The sequence below is a fragment of the Agelaius tricolor genome, unplaced genomic scaffold (genome assembly GCF_023055355.1).
Source record: "Agelaius tricolor isolate 1412-34295 unplaced genomic scaffold, bAgeTri1.0.p SCAF_18, whole genome shotgun sequence".
Classification (NCBI taxonomy): Eukaryota; Metazoa; Chordata; class Aves; order Passeriformes; family Icteridae; genus Agelaius; species Agelaius tricolor.
The window spans coordinates 15,521,786-15,542,439 of record NW_027269278.1 but is presented as its reverse complement, the minus strand read 5'-3'; the positions used below and the strand labels follow the sequence as shown (position 1 = coordinate 15,542,439).

The window sequence follows — 20,654 nt, the reverse complement described above, 5'->3', positions numbered from 1 at the left end:
AACAAACAAGCAAGGGGAATCTGCAGCCCTGGAGTGGCAGATTCTGGGAGGGCAGCAGGTACATGGCCCCAGAACTTGTGCAGATGGGATGCCCGGGGGCATGGCCGGGCAGGGATCGGTGCCAGGGCCCAGGGGCTGGGAGCAGGCACAAGGGGGGGTGTAATGGTGGGGGGTGTGGGAACGCTGCCTCAGGAAACCAGCAGGATTTACTGGGCTACACACTAAATCCCCCTCACAAAAGGGGCCTGTTCGTGCGGACAGGATGCTGGTGGCTCAGCCACACTTGTTTGGCCAGCAGAGCCTGGCGGATTAAGGACAATTGGTTCAGCCCTGACAGAAAATACCAGGAATGTTAAACAATAAAAACTGCCTCCAGTTGCTGTGGGGCTGCTTCCCTGCCCAGCCATGGCCTCGGCTGCCCTGTGCCTGGCAGAGCTGGCTCGGGCACAGCCCATGTACCCACTGCTGCAGCCTTTGGGGGTTCACTGGGGGATGTGGTAGTGCCTGGGGATGGGCTGACGGCCATCCCCCCAAGCTGGGGCAGGCAGGTGGGCACAGTGCTGGGCACAGCCAGGACCCTGGAAGCATCCCTGGGCTGCACTGGTGTGGGTTGTTGGGCTGTGGGTAGCAGGCACTGCCTGCACCTGTGGCAAGACTTTTAAATGTGCAGAGAGTGAGTGAGGCTTTGGCAGGGGATGGCAGGTCCCTGCTCACAATGTCCCCTTCTGCCTCCCTCCTTCCCTTTGGTATTAAGCATTAGCAAACCCACCTATGCCTCACCCTGTGAAAAATTGGCTGTGGCCCCAGGAAAAGGGCAGTGCAGGGTGAGCAAGAACTGCCTGCCCTGTGTGCTGCCCCCAGCATGGAGACCCCGGTCTGGAGTGAGGTGGGGGCGAGCTGGGCGCAGCCCCTCTCCGTGTTCAGTCTCAGTCCCGGCCGGGATCTGGGCAGCCCCTGTGGGCAGCTTGGGCAATTTGCCCTTCAGTGTGTGAATGCCCCATTCAGGGCTGTGTGAAATGCATTGGTTCTGGCACATTACAGGACAGCTGGGATCCTTCCTGGGCAGGCAGGCTGCCGGCACAGGCAGGTTTCACACCTGCCAGGGGGCTGTCTGCCCCTGCTGCAACGGAGCAGCAGGGAGGGGAGCAGAGAGGGGAGCTGGGCTGGACATGAAGGCTACAAGCATGACAGTGGAGTGGGATCCCCACAGCAGCCCTGTGAGGGCTGTGGAAAGGAATGGACACCAGGATGGCTCTGAAAGCTGTTGGGCTCCCAGCACATACAATTCCCAACAGGCACAGCACCTATGGCTATGTCAAGTCCCAAGTTCTTTGTCTCCTGTGACCCCAGACCTGGGCACCACCACAGCAGCAGCCAGGATTGAGGCACTCCCAGCTGCCCTGGGTCCAGGTCCTGCCCCACAGCACCTGCCAGCCCCCATCACCTTGGGCTGTTTTGGGGCAAACTGTGCCAGAGAGCTTCCATGCTGGAAGAGGCATCTTCCAGGCGGGGGGCTGTGAGTGCAGCTGGGAGCTGAAGGAGGAAACCAGATCCTGGGACTAACGGCCGGCAAAGCCTGGCCCTGGATGAAACCCTAGACCCAGGGAGCAGGCTGGCAGGAGGGGGTGAGACAGCTGCAGCCCTCCTTGCCCACACTGCCGTCATTGCTGGGCACCACAGGGCAAGGGGGGGCAAAACAAGCATCAGAGAGCAGGGGCTGGAGACCCCCAACTTGTGCTCCCACGGGCTTTGGGGAGAGAGAGCCCATAACTCACTTTAATCTGGAGTGCTGGGCCGGCCTGGGCAGGAGGGTGCGGGGGGTCCCCGGTGCGTGGGGCTGGGCCCCAGAGCACTTTCCCAGCCTGGGAGCCCATGGCAGTTGGGGGATCAGTTTCAGGGCAGTGCTGGTAGCGCAGTTCACGGTGGCTTAGTGCAGCAGTGGCTAATGGGGAACAGATGCAAGGGTGCTTTGTGCTGGAGCAGGCCTGGAGGCACAGGAGTGGGGACATCACTTCCTGCACCTGTGGCACTGTCTCTGTGTCCCCCAGGAGTGATTGCAGGCCCTGAACTGGCTGGGACAAGGAGGCAGCGAGGAGGCAAAACCTGACCTGCCCTCCAAGCTTAGGTGAGCCCTTTGTGCTCCAGAGCAGCCCAGAAACTGCACCGGGGTGTATTCCAAAAAAATAATTTATCAGGTTGAAATTTCATGTACATAAATATTCATCTCTGTGGCTATGTACAGATGCAGCAGGAGCCTGGCAGCAGTGGGACTCCTGCCCAGAGACACTTCCACTGAAGCACTGGCCAAAGCCCATCTCCCTGGGCAATGCTATGGGCATCCCAGGCAGTGCCCACATGGAGAGGCTCTGGCTCCTGCTGCCCCACAATACCAGGCACATCTCAGCCAGGGCTGATGGCTCAGTGCCCAAAAAGAGCCTGGGGAGAGGGACACCCTGCCCTGGTGCTGTGGCTCAGGGCCCTGCCCACCCACTGCTCAGCCCGGACAAATCAGGCACCTTTGGGAACCTGGACCCCCTCCCTGCAAGGGCAGAGGTGGTTTCAGCATCACCCTTCCCTGCCCTCCCTTAAGTCCTCACGCTGGGGTAGGAGAAGAGGTGAGGAGCCAGCGGCAGAGGGTCGTGGGTGAAGACGGAGTCATCAGAGGAGCAGGAGCTGGCAGTGTCCTCACAGGAGGGCGAGTACTGCTCAAAGGGCATGGAGAGGTCCAGGTACTGCAAGGAGGGATGGTGCCATGACCACCAGTGCTGTCAATGCCCACACTGCCCACCCCTCACCCACCAGACTCCCCTCCTCTCACCTCCTCTGAAACAGCTGCCAGGATCTTGTCCAGCCCCTCCACGAGCTGCTTGAAGGTGGGGCGCTGGGAGGGCACGGCATGCCAGCACTCCCTCATCAGCATGTACCTGAGGACAAGGGGCTGTTAGCAGGGTCTCACCGTGCCCCCTGCCCACCCCCCTGGCTGGTACTCACAGCTCATGGGTGCAGTTGGATGGCCGGTCCATGCGGTGTCCCTCCTTCAGCAGCTTGAACAGCTCCTCCACAGGGATGCCAGGGTATGGGGAGCCCCCCAGCGTGAAGATCTCCCACATCAGGATCCCAAAGGACCATCTAGGATGACACATAGCAAAGGAGGGTCAAATACATCCTAGGGCTCTCCCCCAGCTTGGCCCACTGCACTCTGCAGTGCTGTTGGAGCAGGGATGGGAGAGGGAAGATCACCCCTGGGGAATATGTGCCCCTCTGTCCCCACAGAGTATCCCCATTCTGCTATGGGGACCCTCCAGTACATGCATAACCCCACAGAGCTGCCTTGTCCCACACCAACAGCACCCTCAGCCCACAGCCAACAGACCCTCATTCCCCTGAGGACTCACACATCGCTCTGGTGGGTGTAGACACGGTCAAACAGGGCTTCGGGGGCCATCCACTTCACTGGCAGGCGACCCTAGGAGAGCAACCCCCTGCTCAGCTCAGCCCTGCTGGGGGTCCCTGTGCCCCTGTCCCAGGAGCCCCACTCACGTTGCTGGTTTTCTTGTAGTAGTCGATGTCGTGAACATCCCTGGCCAAGCCGAAGTCAGCGATTTTCATCACGCTCTCCGCTGTCACCAGCACGTTGCGGGCAGCCAGGTCACGGTGGATGCACTGCCAGGGGGAGCATCACCCACAGGGGTGTGAGATGGTGACTCCAGCTCCACATGTCCCCTTCAAACACTGAAATCACTGTTTCCCTCCCACACACCCCCCAGCACCTCTGCAGTGATGGGGCCATCCCATCATCGGGCTGGCTGCAGTGACAGGCACAGTGGGGGGACCACATACACTTCCCCAGGAGGTGGGTCAGGCTTTGAGTCCCATAGTTTTGGGGAGGTACTGCCTTGAGCTTTGCTGGGTGGGGCTGGGAGGTTCTGGAGAGCCTATGGGAATTGGCTGGGTTCCCTTTCCACAGGGACAGTGGGTTCACCAGGGATACACAGCTCCTCTGTCACCGCCATGCCCTCCCCAGCTGTGCCCAGCACAGGCAGCCATGCAGGCCATGCCAGCCATACCCGTTTGGACTCCAGGTACTCCATGCCACGGGCCACCTGGTAGACGCAGGAGACCAGATCCTTGAAAGAGAGCTGCTCCTCAGGCATTGCAATGACATCAAAAGCGTAGTCAGGTGTTGGGGGGCGGCGGGCACGGAGGTACTCACGCAGGTTGCCCTTCGCAGCAAACTCCACAATCACGTACAGTGGCCCTGGGAAGGGCGGCCGCTTGCTTAGCCCCTGCCCTGCCTTGTCCCTTCCCAGTAGGCCACTGACTCCAGTGCCTGCATCCATGCCCATGCCCATGTCATGCTCCATGCCCATGCTCTGCCTGAACCCTGCCTGCACAGCCCCCTCACCATCCTGTGTGCAGACTCCCAGGAGGTTGATTATGTTCTTGTGTTTGTCCATGAGCTTCATCATCTCCATCTCGGATATGAGATCAGCCAGATCCTTGTCGGTGGCATTGTCTAGGGAATAAAGGCTGTGTCACGATGCCAGCTGGGTGGCACCCCTGCCCAGTGCTGATGCCACCTCTGCTCCCAGGACACTGGCACAGGAGCCATTACCTTTCAGCATTTTGACAGCCACGGTGACGGCTCGGTCTGGCCGGTCTCTGTCTATGCCGTAAGCCTCTGCCCGCACCACCTGGCCAAAGCAGCCTTCCCCCAGGGGCTTCCCCAGCACCAGCCTGGCAGGGACAAGCAGGAGGGATCACAGGGATGGTCTGATGGTGGCCAGAGGCCTCCCCATCCATGGCCTGCATGCTGCTCTCCCAGGGGAGAGCAGCCCCTGTCCCTGCCCTGTGCAGAACCGTACTTGTCCCGGGGGAACTCCCACTTGGCATCAAGGGGCAGGTCCAGCTCCATGACACCAGCCAGCATTGGGGCACAGCTGGAGGAGAGACGGGTGACCCGCATCAGGGATGTGCTGGACTTCCCAGAAGAGCTGGAATCCAGGGAGAACTGTGGAGAGAGACATAGGTCCTCAGCCATCCATCCCATCCCATCCCATGCTCCAGGGCTCAACAAAGATGCAACAGAAAAGCAGAGATCTCAATTGGAGCAAAGGGGTGAGGGAGCTGCAGGGGGAAGTGGGAAGGGCAGTCCCAAGGCTGGCAGCAGAATAAGGTGTGATGGGCACAAGGGACAGTCCTGGAGCCTATTTGTCACCAAGGTCCCCCTGCATTACTAGGGCCCAAGTTTGGTACCCACCTGCCGGATGAGTGGGAATTTGGAGAGCTTGTGGACTGCCATAGGCTCCAGGTGCTGCTTGCTGGACTGAGTCTGCATCCGGCACAGCACCACAATAATAATGGCCATGGCCACGGCCAGTGAGCCCGAGGTGTAGATGATGATGTCTGTGTACTTGGTCTCAGGGGCCTCAGCTTCCCGCACCAGCTCCTCTTCTGCAGGGAGTGAATGAGTTGGCCTGAGGCATGGCCTCTGTGTGCTGGGGATCCCAGACCCCACACCAGGACCCCACGCCTACCTGGCAGGACGGTGAGCCAGGCAGACTGGTAGGAGAGGCCGATAGAGTTCCCTGCCAGGCAGGTGTACTCGCCAGCATCCTCCATGGACACATTGCGCAGGTACAGCACCTCCACCTCAGAGCTGTTGATATCTGCAGTCTGTCAGAGAGGGATGGATGGTCAGTATCCCTCTTCCTCGGGGAGCTCTGTGCACCCCTGTCACCACTTTAGTGTGGGCATCTGGGACCTGAGTGCTTCCAGCCCTTGTTACCTTGAGCACTTGCACATAGGGGACCCCGTCGGGGCCGTAGTTGCTGCCATTCACTTCAATGTGTTTCAGCCACTGGATGTGGGGCTGGGCATCACTGTAGACCTTGCAGAAGAACTCCACATCGCTGCCCACCAGGGCTGTGGTGTTGGCAGGCAGCCCAGCCTGCAAGATGGGCCTGTGTGGGGACCTCTCTGTGCACAGGGAGCAGAGCAGTTTCACTGACATGGTGGCCCAGAGCACAGGCTCCTTTCTCCCTCCTCCTCCACCCACCAAGGAGCCCTTCCCGAGCCCTAGAAGAGACCAGTGCAACCCAAGCCTGGTCTCCATCCCATGTCCCTGGGTTGTGAGGGACATGTGAGCTGCACCAGTCGATAGGCCACGAACAGAGGCTCCTGCACCCCTTTCCCTGACCCCACCAGGCATGGGGAAGCCCAGATCAGCACCAAGCTGAGGAGCCCTCACCCAGCACGTCCAGGAGGTAGCTGTAGCGGATGCTGCCAAACCTGTTTTCCACCAGGCAAGTGTAGTTGCCGCGGTCAGAGGGCACCACGCTCTCCATCACCAGGCTCCAGTGCTGGTGCCGGAGCTGCAGAGGGGCAGGTAAGGCAGTGAGGTGAGTTGGGGAGGATGGATCCTGGGAGGGAAGCTGTGGTGGGAGGAGCTGGCCCATACCCGGATGCCCCCGATGCGGTGCTCCCCTCGGAACTCACGCCCATTCTTGAACCAGCGGATGCTGGGGCTGGGGCTGCCTGAGGCCGGGCAGCGGAACTTCACTGTGTTCCCCGCAGGGACTGCGTACAGCTTCTTGTCCATCCGGTGTGGGTGAGTCCAGTAAGGAGCTGGGGACATGCAGGATGTACAATGAGAGGGGCTGTGCAGGGAGCAGGAGGCAGCCTTGCCCCTGGTTCTGCCCCACCTGCCCTCTCCTGTAGTGCCCCAGTGTGGCACTGACCTCTGTGCACGTAGACTGACTCCTCATTTCGGTCTCCGTGGGGACTGTCTCCATCACTATCTTCATCATCATCACCTGACGCCAGGGAGTCTGCAAAGGGAACCGGGTTGAGAGGGACATCCCTTCCTGCAGGGCTGGGCGGGCAGTGGCTGCCTTGCTGCCCTGGGGGTAGCTGGGTGCTGCCAGGGCTCCTACCCACGACAGAGATGGTGAAGTTGCGCAGGACCTCTCCAGTTCCCCGTGCCCGGCACAAGTAGAGCCCCGAGTCCTCGTAGGCAACTTCTGAGATCTCCAGCAGGCCCTGATGGAGATGGATGCGACCCCCCGAGACAAGTGGCCGGGACTCCTTGTACCAGACCACACTGGCACCACTCTGGTTGGCATCACAGTACAGCTTCAATGTGTTCCCTGGGTCCAGTAGGAGATGTTCGTCTTCTGACTCCAGCAAGGGTCTCTCAAATAGCTCTGGAGAGATGTGGTGAGCACCCACCCCAGCGCTCACCCCTCCCTGACAGCAGGACCCCTCCATATGTCCATCTTAGTGTGGAGAGCATGTGGTGTGACACAGCCCAGAGCTGGCTCTGCCACTCCAGAAGCAGGTAAGGGTTGGACTCTGCCCTGAACACAGGGACATGGTTTCCCCAATGGCATGTCCCCATCCAAGGCCACATATGCCACTATCCTTCCACCACTCCCAGGGTGCTCCAGCTTGCTCTGCCTCACTGAAGAAGGGTAACAAAGCTCTCCAGACACCAAATGTGACCTCTACATGCCCCAAGCTCGGTTGGGACCCCTAGAGCCGGGTTGTCCCTGGCAGTGCCAGGGCTGGCAGTGGAGCCCAGCTTGCCGATGGCCAGCAGCAGCATGTGGAGGGCAGAAACAACTTGGCTGCCAGCACAGCAATACCACGGCAGCCCGACTGCCCATGTGAAGGAGCCTGGAGCACACGAGCGTGTCTCCAGCCCAGGTCATGGCCAGCACAGGAGGGATGTAGGGCAGCTGGTCTCTGGTCCCCGGGGACACTTCTCCCGCACCTGCCACCTCAAGGCACGGAGTGCCCGCATTTCACCCGGAGTCACACACAGCAGCCACAGCCCACAGCGGTCTCGCAACCCCTCTCTGCCACGCGTGTCCCTGCGAGCCAAACCCCCGCAGCACAGGGACAGCCTGGCTGGGGCCACTCTGCCCCTGTCAGTGATGGAAACGCTGGTCCCTGTGCCGTGTCCCCAGCTCCCGCCAGCCCTGCCCTGCAGGCAGAGCGGTGGGGCTGCGTGCCCAGGGCAAGCACCCGCATCCCAGCCCGGGGGTCGCCGCCCCAGAAAGCACGAACCCACTCCCGCCGCCCCCCGGCTCCGCTTCGCCCCCCGCAGCCGTACCTGGCTCCATCGCCCTGCCCCGTGCAGCCGCCGCCAGCAGCAGCCCCGCCACGACCTGCAAGAGGGGCCGCATCTTCCAGGCCGCCCCAGCGCGGGGGTCCCACCCTGCGGGACAGGCAGGGTCGGGTGAGCGGATCCGGGCGGGCAGCCCCCTCCTCTCCCGAGGCACCGGGGAGAAGCAGTGCGAGATCCCCCGGTCACCGCGAGGGTGGGTGGGCATGGACGGGAGGCAGAGCACGGGGGTGCCTGGGCAGGAATGGGAGGGGGCACGGGATGGGAAACACCGCGTTTGGGTGCCGGGAATCCGACCTCTCCAGCCAGCGGCAGCCTGGTCAGGGCGCTCGGGGAGGTTAACAGGGGGCGGGGGACGGCGGGGGATCCCAGAGAGGGGGAGAGTGTCCCGGGACGGGGGGGGAGCCCGAATGGTGCCGGGGGCGAGGGTCGCGGTCGGCGAGGTTACCGGCGGTGACGGGGTCCCGCGGCGGAGCCGCCTGCGCTGCGCGGGCCGGGGCAAAGTCCGGGGACAGCGGGCTCAGCGCCGCCGAGCCCCACACCGTGGCCCCATGGCGGCAGGGCCGGGGACGGCTCCGGCTCCGGGCTCGGGACGGCTCCGGCTGCGGGCAGGGCTGGGGCTCACTCCGGGCTGGCTCCGGCCCCGCTCTGCCGCCGCCTCGGGGGCGCGGGCACTTTGTAGGGACGCGCTCGGGTTACAGCGGCCCCGCCCGGAGCGCTGGGGAGGCGGGAGGGGGGGACGGGGACCGGCCCCGCTTCTCCAGCATCTCTGCAAACCGACCTGCTGCCGAGCGGGACGGGGGAAGTGGCGGGGGAGCACCGGCCTTTCCCCCCCAGCAGCGAGAGGCGGCCCTCGGCCCCCCCATCCCGGCTCCGCCGGTGCAGCCTGCCCTGGCGGGTGGGGAACGCAGGGGGCTGCAAAACACCCGGGGCTGCTCTCCTGTGCTGTCCTCCAGGCGTGGGGAGCAGCAGATGGGACACGGGGCAAGGCCACCTCGTTTCCCCCCATTGCTGGGAGTAGGAGCACTCCAGCCCCAAGCAGGTATGGTGGCCCAGGCTGGGCGCTGAGCGTTGCTGGGTGCGCAGCAGCCCACACGCTAATTGTGCCATAATTAGTTGTAGCGTTATCGCTGTCAGTGCCATAAAGTGGCTGTGACCCTCATTAGGAGCCCATAACAGAGCGCCATAAAACGTGGCTAAGGTGCGAGCCAGCGTTGGAGTGGCCTAATCCAACACATAAACACTTCGCCCTCACCTTCCCTATGCTGGTGCCTGTGCTGGGGCAGGCAGACCCCACCATGCCCGGGCCTTGCTGCTTGTTGGGCCATGCAAGACCCCTGGGCACCAGGGCAAGCCTGGCCTCAGACACTCTGAGCTGGTGTGATCCTAAGGAACAATGTCCCCTGAGCATCCTGCTGCCATCAAGAGGGGTCAGTGTCCCCCAGTACATGGCCAGGGTCTGGCCCTAGGAGCTGCTCTCCTTTCCTGTATTGCCGTCTGCTTCGCCACCTGCTTTCCAGCAAGATCTTCCAGGGCTGTGCTGAGCCCCATACACAGCATTGCCCATGCCTGGTGTGGATCTTGAGGCCCTGTGAGTGGGGTACACTGTCACTGTCACCCCTCATTTCGTAGGGCCACACCACGAATCCTGGGCACAGCCAAGTCCATGCTCCGCTGTGCCAAGCCAAACCATCCAGCATGACACGGTTCCACCATGAGGTCTGGTTGGTGCTACAATCTCCCATAGCACCATGCACCCTGTGCTGCTCCCCATCTGGAGTACTGGTGTCCCCTTGGGGTGCAGAGGTGCACAGAGCAGTCCCGGGGGCCAGCAGCCCCCAGCAGCTGTTCATTCCTGCTGACGCGTGAAGCGGACGAGAACATCAATTTCACGGAGCAGCGGCCGCCCCTGCAGAGTTCACAGCGTGCCGGAAGCACAGAAAAATGTTGGGTTCAGCTCAATTCGAACCAAAACCAAATTAAAACCAGAGAGAAGGGGATGTTCCCAGTACTGGGAACAACAGGGAGAGCTGGGACTCTGGGGAGCCTGTGGGAGCCACAGTCTGGGATGAACATGGAAAGATTCCCTGTATCCCAGGGTTCCCCAACGCTGAGTGGAAGAAGGGCAAGCAGACCAGTGTGGGCACATTGCCCAGTGTCACACTGAACATCCCCAGTGGGCCAGGACAATGCCAGGAACAGGCCAGGGCTTGGTGGGGCTCTGCTGTAGGCGGCTGGGAACTGGTCACCTCCCTGCCGTGGGGCAGTGCTGGGCTGGGCTGCCTGGCTTGATTTATAGCAGCAACTGACGGCAAACAAAAAGCCCTTCACAGCAGCCCAGCCCCACCGCCTGCCACCCGCTGCCGGCAGCACCACAACGGCCTCTGCCACGCCAGCAGCTCAACAAGGGGGGATTGTGCCAGCACAGCACTCTGCACTGTGGGTGCACTCCTGCCCCAGCACTCTCCTCTGGTGCCCCTGTCTCCCCCAGCTCACGGGCTGCCCCCAACACTGTGGCACAAGCGATGTGTGACCCGTGGTTACTTGGCTCAGAAACAGCAGGGTGCCCAGAGATTGTGTTCTCAGAACTCCACAGATGGTGCAGAGGGATCCCTCTTGCCCCATGTCCCATTGGGAGAGACGACCCCCTGGCCAGACCCTTGGCCTTGCTTACGTGTGTGGGGCCCCGCGGCAGCGAGCACACACAAGGGGCCGGGCGCCGGCATGCTGGGGCTCCATCCTCCAGCCCCTGCCCCTTCCCCCAGGCAGTAAATCATCCCCACTCTCCTCATGAAAGGCCCATGTATGTGCTGCCGGTGCAGGGAGCCTGCCTGGTGCCAACAATATTGCTCTTGGAAGGCAGCCGGAGCTGCGGGAACACAGCCGCCCCTTGTGCCTGGCCCCAGCACTTGCCGCCACTCCCGCTGTGGTGGCACCTGCGGCCAGCCAGAGCCCGCGGAGCACGGTGGCTCCTGTGGGGGCTGGAGCCTGGGGGGCTCTTTCCTCCTGGAAGTTTCTCTTGGCCTCCCCTGAACGGCTCTTGTTTGGGGCACAGAAGCCCCAGCTCACTGTACTCTGTACGTGCATAGGATCTGAGGCTGAGCAGGCTCATTCCATGGGCTGGGGTGATGTGAACCTTCTGGCACTGAGGGAGTGGGTCAGCCCTGGAGCAAGGGGTGAGCCCCAGCACAAGGGCTTCCAGCTCCATGCAGTCCCACGGGCTTCAACGTGGTAGCTTCCAGGCCCAACCGCAACCTACTGCCCTCGTAGCAGTGGACACGCGCTGAGGAAGGCAGGGGGCAAGCTGGACAGACAGGCAGCTGCCCCAGACTGGGCACGGTGCTCTGCAGGGGCTGGGTCCCGCCCTGGAGGCAAGCAGCCAGGTTTGGGGCAGCGTGTCCCACCAGGCCCTGGTCTTGCCTGCCCATCCTTATCTCCGGCTGGGAGGGACTCATGGAGCAACCCAGCTCGGTTAAGGTTTAACCAGGCAGAACTTGGCAAACATAAACCTGCTGCTCCCTCTGGGGAGCCAAGAATGTGGGGCCCAGTGCAGGGGCTGCAGGACAGGGACACCAGGGGCCCAGGCTTCATCTAGCCTTCCAGCATGGCACAGAAGCATCCACAGATCTGGGCAGTGAAGGCTGAGCAGGGAACATACAAGTTGAGGGTGATACAGCAGGAGGGTGGGCAGTGTCATGCCTTGTCCCCACTGCAGCCCTGCCACCTTTTCCTGCCCTGGCTGTGTGGGGGAGTGCTGCAGTCGCAGCTGGCACAAGGAACGAGGTGCATGGGGCCAGAATGTGTCCTGCTCCCTGTGGGGACATGGCACACACTGTGTGCTGGGTTGGGCACCACAGTGCTGATCTATGGGCCAAGAAAGCAGGAGCTTTTCTCCAGCCCTGTCCCCTGCACATCACTGGGGGTTCAGCCCAGTGAAGCAGCAGCCACGGCAAGGAACTGCAAAGCGAGAACGGGGCCACCCCAATCTTCCCAGCCCCTAATTGCAAGCAGGCACCTGGTCCCGACTCCACATCTGCACTTGATTTACTCATTGGAGCCTGAGGGGCCACGAGGGATGGCAGTGGCTGGGGCTGTGGCCAGGACTGAGCTTCTCCCGGCTGAGGCAGGGACCCTGGGTGTGCTCCTGGAGGAGCAACTGGCTCCACAGAGCTGGCTGCGGCCTGGGCAGGGGACTGTGGTGTTTCTGTGGAGGATGTGGCTGGTGGGTGGCTCTATGCTCTGCCAGCCCAGAAGGCAATGGAGCTCAGACTGGTGAGGCAGCCAGAGCCCTGGCCCAGGGCAGGGAGGAGCAGAGCTGGGCCAACAGCACCAACACCAGGGTACACCTAGGGACAAGGGCCATGCTCCATCCTCAGCGTCCCAGCCATGTGGGTGGCTCTGGTCCCACAGCCAGACTCCAGGTCCCCTCCTGTCATGCCTGGGGGTGCCCATGGGTGCTGGTGTCCCTCTGAGAGCAGTCCAGCAGTAGAATGGGCAGCCCCCAGAGGGGACAGGGAGAAGGTGCCACTACCAGCTTGCTGCCAAACCCTCCTTACACCAGATAGACACCTCCTCTCACACCACACCCACCTTCACAGGAAGCAATTACACAATGAAAACTACTCTAAGGGAGTGAAGTATTTGCTGTCTAGCAAGTCTCTTCCAGCTGGATCCTTTTCCTGACAGACTCAGTCCCCGTTCTGCTCAACGGGTGTATACAGGAGGGTAGGGCTTTGCTTATCCAGAGGGATAATGAAACCATTGTGGGCTGGCAAAGGATGTGCGTTCTGGGGCCACCAACAACTCCAAGAATAGTGCTGCAACTTGCTCTAGAGGTCTTGGCTGAAGTAACTGTAGCCTCCTGGGCCAGTTGACTCTTCCCGGACATACTGTTGTGGCGGGAACGGTCCGACAACCGGCACGGCTCCTGGCATCCTGCACGTTGAAGGGAGCAAGAAAAAGGAAAAAAAGGAGACAATGTCACAAATGCTCTGAAATGTGCCAGCTGCAATCACTGCTCAGCAGGCAAGGCTGTCAGCAGAGCAACAGCCTACTGCAGCCAAGGCAACAACTTGCCAGAAAATCTTCCAAGTGAATCCTTGCTCTCTGTGCCTGTGTGTAAACAGACACCTTTAGCATGGCAGAATTAGCTGCGGCAGAGCTCAAGGACTGCTAAAGAGCTCCCATTACAAAGCAAGCATCCTGCCTCTCTGCAGGCTGCAGAAGCTGGAACAGGACTGCACAGCTGAATCCAGAGCAGCATTCTGAAAGGGAGTTGTGTGGCTGCAACAGCTCTGACAACAGCAGTGTCCTTAAAGAGAACATTAATGTGTGTGTGTTGGGAACACGTTAGCTCTCTAGAATGGGATACTTCCTATACACTGATCTAGTCGTGCTGTTCAAGAGCTGAAACTTCCTGGGATGAAAAATGTCTTCCAATCAAGTACTCCCCAGAGCTCAGGGACCAGGAGGCTGTTATTCCATAGACAGGCAACAAGAGAATCCAGTTTTCTTCCTATCCCTTCTGGGGAATTTGGCTAGGAGCCTGCCCTCCCTTCAGGTAGGATTTCCTAATACCTCTTCCTTTTAAGAAGCTTTCTAACCAACCCAGGCTCATTACTGTGCCTCTTTAAGTGAAGGCTCTTAAATTAAAGATTGGCAGTCTCCAGAACAAGTATTTTTGGTATTAATCATCTGGCAGCATAATTTTTTTCAATTAATAATATATGCAGGGGATGCCATTATTTAACTTGCCAGCTGTAAGAGTGAGTTCAGCAATACAGTCCAGGTTTCTGGAGCGTGCTGACTATATGCCAAATTTTAAAACAAGCAATCCCAAAGGAGATTAGAATTGCAAGCAGATCTCTACTGAGCCAGTCCTTAATTAAATTAAAATCTCAGTTGTTAAGAGAAACTGTGTTTAATAGGTGTCAGGTTCACTGCAAAGGTCCGTGCTGAGCTGAACTATTAGGAACCAAAAGCAACTGGAGGCACTTCTACCTCGGCAGCACGACTGGGCTGTCTGCAGAGGGAGCTCCTGGAGCAGCTTCAGGACGCACAGAGAGAGCCTGCACAGACCCTGCTGTTCTGTTTGGAAGTCAGCTGGAAACACGTGCTCAAAACTGCATTTTAGGTTATATTTAGGCCATCGATTTGAACAGCAAGGCTGGAAACACACTTAGACAAGAACATTACTTACTGATTCTTGTGTTTGAAGCCACTGATGTGAGCTTGGTACTGCTCTATGGAGTTCAGCACTATGTTACATGTGCTGCAGGGGTAGCCCTTCCCAGCTGAAACAGACAGCAATGTTAGCACACACAGCTAGCCAATCCCCGTGCCTGAGCTAGAAACAAGCAAGATACTCAATCACCTGATTTATTAAACCCTAAACAAAGACAAGTAACAGTCAACAATCTGACCAGGAAGGGAGACCACAGAATCCCACTACCCCACCATGTATCAGCCAATTATTGCAAAGGAATCACTAAGCCAAAAAAGCTTTCCTGATCGGAACATGGTTTGTTCATCGCTAAAAAATACACACATCTTCCCTACAAACAGTTCATAGCATCAGGCATAGTAAAAGTTTCAGATTTGGACCCCAAACCCCAAAGGCTATTCTGCCTTTGCAACTCTGTTTCTCTCCCATATTCCCACTTCTGCTTATCTGGACAACTCAAAACAGAAAATAAAGAGATACTGAATTTGTAAGCTTATAACATTTCAATAAAAAAGGCAGCCAGAGGAGATTACACCCACTGTCCAGCTCCACAATGCAGCATTTTGCTAAGCCTTGCTGAGGTGCCAGCTGAGGATATTAAGCTCTGTCCTCAAGCAGTTTGGTTACAGTGAGTGGATCAGTTAACTGCCAGGGAAAAAAAAGTTTCCAACAATAGTGGTACTTGACAGGATCATTGGTTTTGTGTAACATGACAACTCCAGCTGGACTGAAAGTTCAGGAGGTCACAGATATCAAACAGGCAAGTACTGCAGCACAGGAGTCTCTAACAGGGAAAAATTCTGGCAGTTGTCCTCAAGACAGTAAGGGTTCCTGAATTTTGGGTCACTGGGGGAAGGGCTCTGGTTGGGACTCTCACACGGAAAACATTTCCTTAAGGTGAAAGAGAGATGGACCCCAGGTGTGCAGAGCAGTAAATCATTGGGAAGCTGAACTCTGGATGTAGCAGACACTTTGCCATGTGGCTGCTGCACCTCAGATATGTCAGACTCCAGTGGGACACTCAGCTCTCAAAATGGAGCTGGACCTGAGCAGTAAAGGCCAGAGGAGCTGATACAGCCTTCAGGTCTGCTTCCCTGCGCCATCATTGTCAAGGTTTCTCTGTTGCAAGCCCATCCAACAGGCGCATGAACAAAGTTGTCTAAACTACACTTCTCAACTCCAAACCACTTTTTCCCAAAGAACTTTAAGCAGGCAACCACCTCAGTGTTGCATTTGCAAAGAACACATCTTTATCTGCTGCAAGTCAGGTCCCAGCAGAGAGTTTAGGGACAACTGTGGCTGTTGGCATACAGACACAGGCAAAGAGAGTGGGACAAAACATCCCTGACTGCAGCCCATCTCATCTGAGAAGCCCCTGATGATAGCCCAGGCTCTGAAACCTTTCCTGAGGAGCTGAAGTGCCCTGGAGATGTGACTGTACACATTCCCCTTCTGCTGGCACTTCTTGGGACACATCAATCACACAGGCAAGGGCACTGCCCACCTACCCAGGCAACAGCACTGCCCACCTACCCAGCCTGCCTGGGCTGGGGCTCCTGCCCCTGTCAGCACCTGAGTCACACTCAAGTGGAACCATTCATCAGACCCCACTAATTAGGTGCAGAGCAGATGGGTAACGTGAGATACTGAGCACCTTTTCCATCTCCCACACGGCCACGCAATGTGGGAGAGAACATTACTTGGCTAATTGAGCCTCATTTGTCATAAGTGCTACCGGTATCTAAAGGTGGCCTGCAAAGAATTAGAATAATTAATCTTCTGCTTGTGTGGGTTTTTACGACAGAGAAAGAAGCCCTTGATGAAAATTTTAAGATGATCTGTCTGCTTATTATTTACCTCAAGTATCCAGCAGGTACTAAGACTTCCTGGCCCAACAGAAGGCTGCTGGGAGGAACAAAGGAGTTTTCTGTGAGCGCTTAATGCTTTCACTGGACTCAGAGGGCTTTCATCACGTACAAGTGCTCATAAGCAGCAGATCATAAACCAAAAGAGTTTTAACTGTCTGCCTAAAGTTCCTCCTTAATAGCTCTGGGTTTTTTTTCCCCACATTCCTGCTTGCTCCAGAGAGAGCTGCATTAGTTCATCAGATGGAAGTGCCCACACAGAGGCAGAAAGGCATTCAGGGAGAAATCTTTCTGGCTTTCATGTGCTTTGAAGCAGCAGGTGCAGTTAAACCTATTCCTTCCATCTCTGGCTAGTCCCCTCAAAGACGACTTTTAAGCATCAAATGCCACTTTTATCTTTTCATTTTGGATGCAATCACCTAACTAGGAACAGTACTGGCCAAAATCCCTGGATTATCCGCACAGAGAATAAAAAGGACACGTCCCCGATTAAACACCACCGCACAACACAACCCAAAGCTTGTCACGAGTAGCTACAGTCTAAAACATCTGCTGCCGGGGGTTACAACAGCAACCAAATCAATCTTAGGCTGTATAATCAAGTTCCTCATCACAAGCAATACTCCCCTGCTCCCTCCCCACAGACTCTCATGTCCAAAGGCCTGTCAGACACATTCTGCTTCTCTCCCACCCTGCTCTTTGGCTGGTTATCAGCCTCCCTGTTGAGAACTCACCCATGAAGGATGATGCTGGTGCATCAGGGGTTCGCCCATAGTGTGCCATCAGCTTGTGTTTGGTCTCCTGCTTTCTGTGCTTCTTGCCTACATAGTGCTGTTTTGCCATAAGGGGGTTGTTGAAAGTGGCATGGCAGAGGCTACAGAACTTGTCCGGGTCAGTAATGTCCTTGTTCTCTTCATTAGAAGATGCAGTGGAGGTGGGGAGAGCAGCAGGGTGTTTCTGTGGGGGCACCGTTTCTGTAGGATGAATCCAAACTCCTGGTCAGTCACAGAACTCACAGGTAAAAACTACTTTATTTCCCCCAAATCCACATTAAAAGCAGTAACACACTGCATCTAAAACCCAAACCTAGCCAATGTAAAATATCTCAATAAATTAATAATTTTGCTACCTCTTCCCTTAATGCTGCAGAATTTAAAGACATGTGGTAACATAACTCAGAGTATGCCAGGAAAACTTTCAGGGTTTAAAAAATCCAACAGATTTGCATATTTCTCCTTAACATAAGCATGACTGTATTCAAGAAACACTGGGTATGAATGAGCTTCCACCTGCTGTTATCATCTCCCAGACAGAACATGGGCACAAGCCCTTGCACAGCAAAGGCATTTTGGAAAGGATTCTGGAAGCACCGTGCAGCCACAGGACTCAATCGTGAATTCATAAGGAATTTTGTCTTATGAGATACAGCATAAATGGGACTAGGTCTGACACAGTGAATCCACAGAGGGAAGCAGCTCTTCTGTGTGGTGGAGGAACCTGCACCCTCTCACTCCAGGGTGCCAAACAGCAGAGTGAGTAACCTGCTAGGGATCAGAGAGTTCCTCTCACCAAAGGAATACACCAGACTGCTCAGTGAACATCTTCCTGCAGACTCCTATCCTACCTAAAAGCAAGAGCTCCAAAGAACAAGAAGATCCTGGAGGTGGCTTTGCTGTGCACACATTTTAGCAAAGTCATGAAGACGTGCTGGGACAGACATCTGCCTGGAAGATCCCAGGAGTCTGGGTGACTCACAAGTCCCCAGCTTGGAATTAGCACAAGCTGCCATTCTCAGGTACACTCCAGGGCTGTGTTTGCCTTCTGTCCTGACCAGCTGCAGCCCCCCTGGCCCATGGCTACCCCTACCTGCCCTGGACAGAGGGTGTCACTCCCCACCCACCAGGCCTTTCTGGCTGCTGGCAAAGGGATGGGACACACAGGCAGCTGCACGGGGGCAGACAAGGTCAGAAAAAGCACATATTGATGTGTCCCCAGCTGTATTCTCCCACTCCTCAGCAATCTGCAGCTCCTGAGTCTGTGAACCTCAGAGGCCACATTGCTGTAGCTGAGCAGCCCTGGGGAATTTACCATATCAGAGTTTCACCAGTCACTTCAGTCTCTAACATTTAATGAGCATCATACCCTGTGGCAGGCAGTTCTACATCTTAATATCACACACCTGGTCCCTGCATACAGGGATGGGTACAATGGCTGCTGCCAGCTGCATTTCCCCTAAACAAAGCAAAAAAAAACCCCACACAACCTCTTGCCAATGCCAGCCCACTGAGCAGGCTGGAACAACCAGGTCTCTGGAGGTGCACTGCTGGCTAACTATTTCATGGCAAAGAGCACACACTCTTACAAAGAGCTCACACTTGGGGCTCAACAAGCATCTCAACAGCCCTTTGGGACATCGTGAAGGTGCTGCAGACACTCATACCTTCTGCTTTGGGGGCCTGCTGCTTCATGTTCTTGGCATGAGTCTTGCCCAAGTAGTGAGATGTTGCCACGGCCGGAGAGGAGAAGGTCATGTTGCAGATGGGACAACACTTGTTCCTGTCCTCCCCATTGCTGCCTTCCTGCTTGCTGTCCTGTGCACAGAGAACCACTGAGTTGCAGAGGCTGGGAAGGACCTCTGCAGGCCATCCTGTCCAGCCTCCTGGTTTTGAGGAGAAACACTACAGTTTGGGGGTCTAAAAAACATCACCAAAGACATCTGGGTGTGAAGTCAATGAAGTGTGACCAGGTGGAACTTCCATGATGCAGCATCACTCTCCCCCTCCCTGGAGAGCGTTCTTGCACCCGATTACTGTTTTTAACCTGTTGGCAAACACTCCAGGCAGAGAGGCAGCCCTGGCCTGTTTGGGTTAAGGACAAGGTTAAGCCTGTGGCTGCCAAAATTGTCCCCCGCAGCCTTGTCCCCTGCAAGGTGTGAACTGAGCAGCCCAAACATCGCTATCAGCTGGGTCATCTGCAACACAACACCAGCTGAGGAGGGAGCAGCAGGCAGTTCTCAGCCTGACACTATGTGCAAAGGCATCTGCTGTTATCCCCCAGCTCTCTGCAAATGCCAGAGTTGGGGATTACAGCTGAAGCAATCATAAAAGTAGAATCTGTTCCCCAAGGGAGTCACGGGGCAGACAGATGGCTGAATGGAACATGGGGCCTTTACTGACCAACAGGCTCCAGCTACCAGCTGAGGGAACCTAAATAAGTAAAATAAAGAATGCTCTGGGAAGAGAATTCCTGTGGATGATGAGCCCAACGTGCTCTGCATGATATGCAACAATTCTCCTGACAAGCTGTTGCTCCTGTTCCTTCTCTGTCATTTCAAACAAGACTATCAAAAACAGGAACACATATTTGTTTAAATGGGGAGAACAGGCTCAAAGAGGCTGTGTGAGCAGGGAAGGCAGCAGGAACTGGAACATGGCCTGGTGAAACACCTGCCACTGAGTTTCTCAGTTCTCACAAAGCCCCTTCTGAGAGTATTCTCCTCATTCACTCACATGGCTGTGCGAGTGCCTTTAGCCCTGCAGGTCCCACAGAGCTGTATTTAGCCCTGGTGGATCCTGCACTCACAGAACACAAGGATGGATCAGGCTGGAAGGGACCACAGTGGTTCACTGGTCCAACCTCCTTGCTCAAGCAGGGTCATCTCAGAGCACTTTGCACAGGATTGTATCCAAACGGCTCTGGAATATCCCCAGTAAGAGGGACTTCACATTTCTGGAATATCCCCATCAGCCGCTCTTCACAGGACTTACCCTCTAGATCTCAAGACACCGTAGACATTACTTATAGACAGTGATCAGCTCTCCTCTCACCTGCTTCACCTCCAGCTTCATCTTCTTCCCGTGGGCACCCTCCTCCCCGCCGTGGATGGACAGGTAGCGTCTCACTTTGTTGGCGTGTTTCTTGCTCTGGGGAGAGCAGAGAAAGCCCCGTTCGGTGCCTGGCCGAGCCCGGGGCTGGCTGGGGCAGAGGCGGGGGGCTCCCCCTTCCCTACCTGATAGTGAGCCAGCCGCTGTGACTCGGAGATGAGCAGGGCGCTGCACACCTTGCACTGCGCCTCGGTGAAAATGTGTCCGTTCTCCCGGATCAGCCGCTCCACTGTGGGGAGAGAGGGGTGGGACACAAAACGGGGGCGTCAGCGGCCCGGTGGGACCCCGCGAGGTGCGGGCCGTCCCTGTTCGGGATGCCCGCACCTCGCAGGATCCAACCGGGCTAGAGGGCACCACGTGGGGCCCGACCACCAGCCCGCTCCCGGTGCCGCCGCCTCACCCGCCTCTTTGCCCACCAGCGGCCCCGCAGCGTCCCCGTTGCTACCGGCCCCGTCCGCCATGGCCGCCGTCGCCGCCTCACGCTGTTCTCGCGAGAAGCCGCCCGCGCGCCCCCTCCGCGCCTAGCAACGGCGGGGCGGATCCCGCGAGAGCAC

At 57.4% G+C, this 20,654-nt stretch overlaps 2 protein-coding genes across 3 annotated transcripts; both read right to left on the bottom strand.

The window, feature by feature from the left end:
* Positions 1–2,169: 2,169 nt before the first annotated feature.
* Positions 2,170–12,597, bottom strand: FGFR4 (fibroblast growth factor receptor 4). Of its 2 annotated transcripts, XM_071443520.1 has the most exons (18): positions 8,577–12,597; positions 8,117–8,221; positions 6,936–7,205; positions 6,741–6,830; positions 6,461–6,627; positions 6,251–6,374; positions 5,789–5,979; positions 5,538–5,676; positions 5,261–5,454; positions 4,866–5,011; positions 4,616–4,737; positions 4,406–4,516; positions 4,068–4,258; positions 3,541–3,663; positions 3,396–3,466; positions 2,992–3,129; positions 2,819–2,924; positions 2,170–2,732 (listed from the first exon to the last, which is right to left on the bottom strand). In XM_071443520.1, exons 2-18 carry the CDS (start codon positions 8,187–8,189, stop codon positions 2,586–2,588), a joined length of 2,403 nt encoding a protein of 800 aa, XP_071299621.1. In that variant the 5' UTR covers positions 8,190–8,221; positions 8,577–12,597; the 3' UTR covers positions 2,170–2,585. The 2 variants fall into 2 exon arrangements, with proteins under 2 accessions (XP_071299621.1, XP_071299620.1); XM_071443519.1 differs by having other exon boundaries at positions 8,117–12,597.
* A 151-nt stretch (positions 12,598–12,748) lies between these two features.
* Positions 12,749–20,645, bottom strand: ZNF346 (zinc finger protein 346). The gene is made up of 7 exons (XM_071443530.1): positions 20,501–20,645; positions 20,226–20,329; positions 20,044–20,139; positions 18,657–18,807; positions 16,951–17,190; positions 14,328–14,421; positions 12,749–13,063 (listed from the first exon to the last, which is right to left on the bottom strand). The coding sequence occupies exons 1-7, from the start codon at positions 20,559–20,561 to the stop codon at positions 12,958–12,960; spliced, it is 852 nt and encodes a 283-aa protein (XP_071299631.1). The 5' UTR covers positions 20,562–20,645; the 3' UTR covers positions 12,749–12,957.
* Positions 20,646–20,654: the final 9 nt, after the last annotated feature.

What these genes read in the sequence shown, in the direction of transcription:
- FGFR4 (XM_071443519.1), bottom strand. Translation starts at nt 8,336, where the DNA reads ATGCCCACCCACCCTCGCGGTGACCGGGGGATCTCGCACTGCTTCTCC. An exon ending in ACTACAAGAAAACCAGCAAC is followed by an intron (nt 3,467 to 3,540) that starts GTGAGTGGGGCT and finishes TTGCTCTCCTAG; the next exon opens with GGTCGCCTGCCAGTGAAGTG. An exon ending in TACACCCACCAGAGCGATGT is followed by an intron (nt 3,130 to 3,395) that starts GTGAGTCCTCAG and finishes GTGTCATCCTAG; the next exon opens with ATGGTCCTTTGGGATCCTGA.
- ZNF346 (XM_071443530.1), bottom strand. Translation starts at nt 20,561, where the DNA reads ATGGCGGACGGGGCCGGTAGCAACGGGGACGCTGCGGGGCCGCTGGTG. An exon ending in AGCGGCTGGCTCACTATCAG is followed by an intron (nt 20,140 to 20,225) that starts GTAGGGAAGGGG and finishes TGCTCTCCCCAG; the next exon opens with AGCAAGAAACACGCCAACAA. An exon ending in ACCAGCATCATCCTTCATGG is followed by an intron (nt 14,422 to 16,950) that starts GTGAGTTCTCAA and finishes TGTCTGTTTCAG; the next exon opens with CTGGGAAGGGCTACCCCTGC.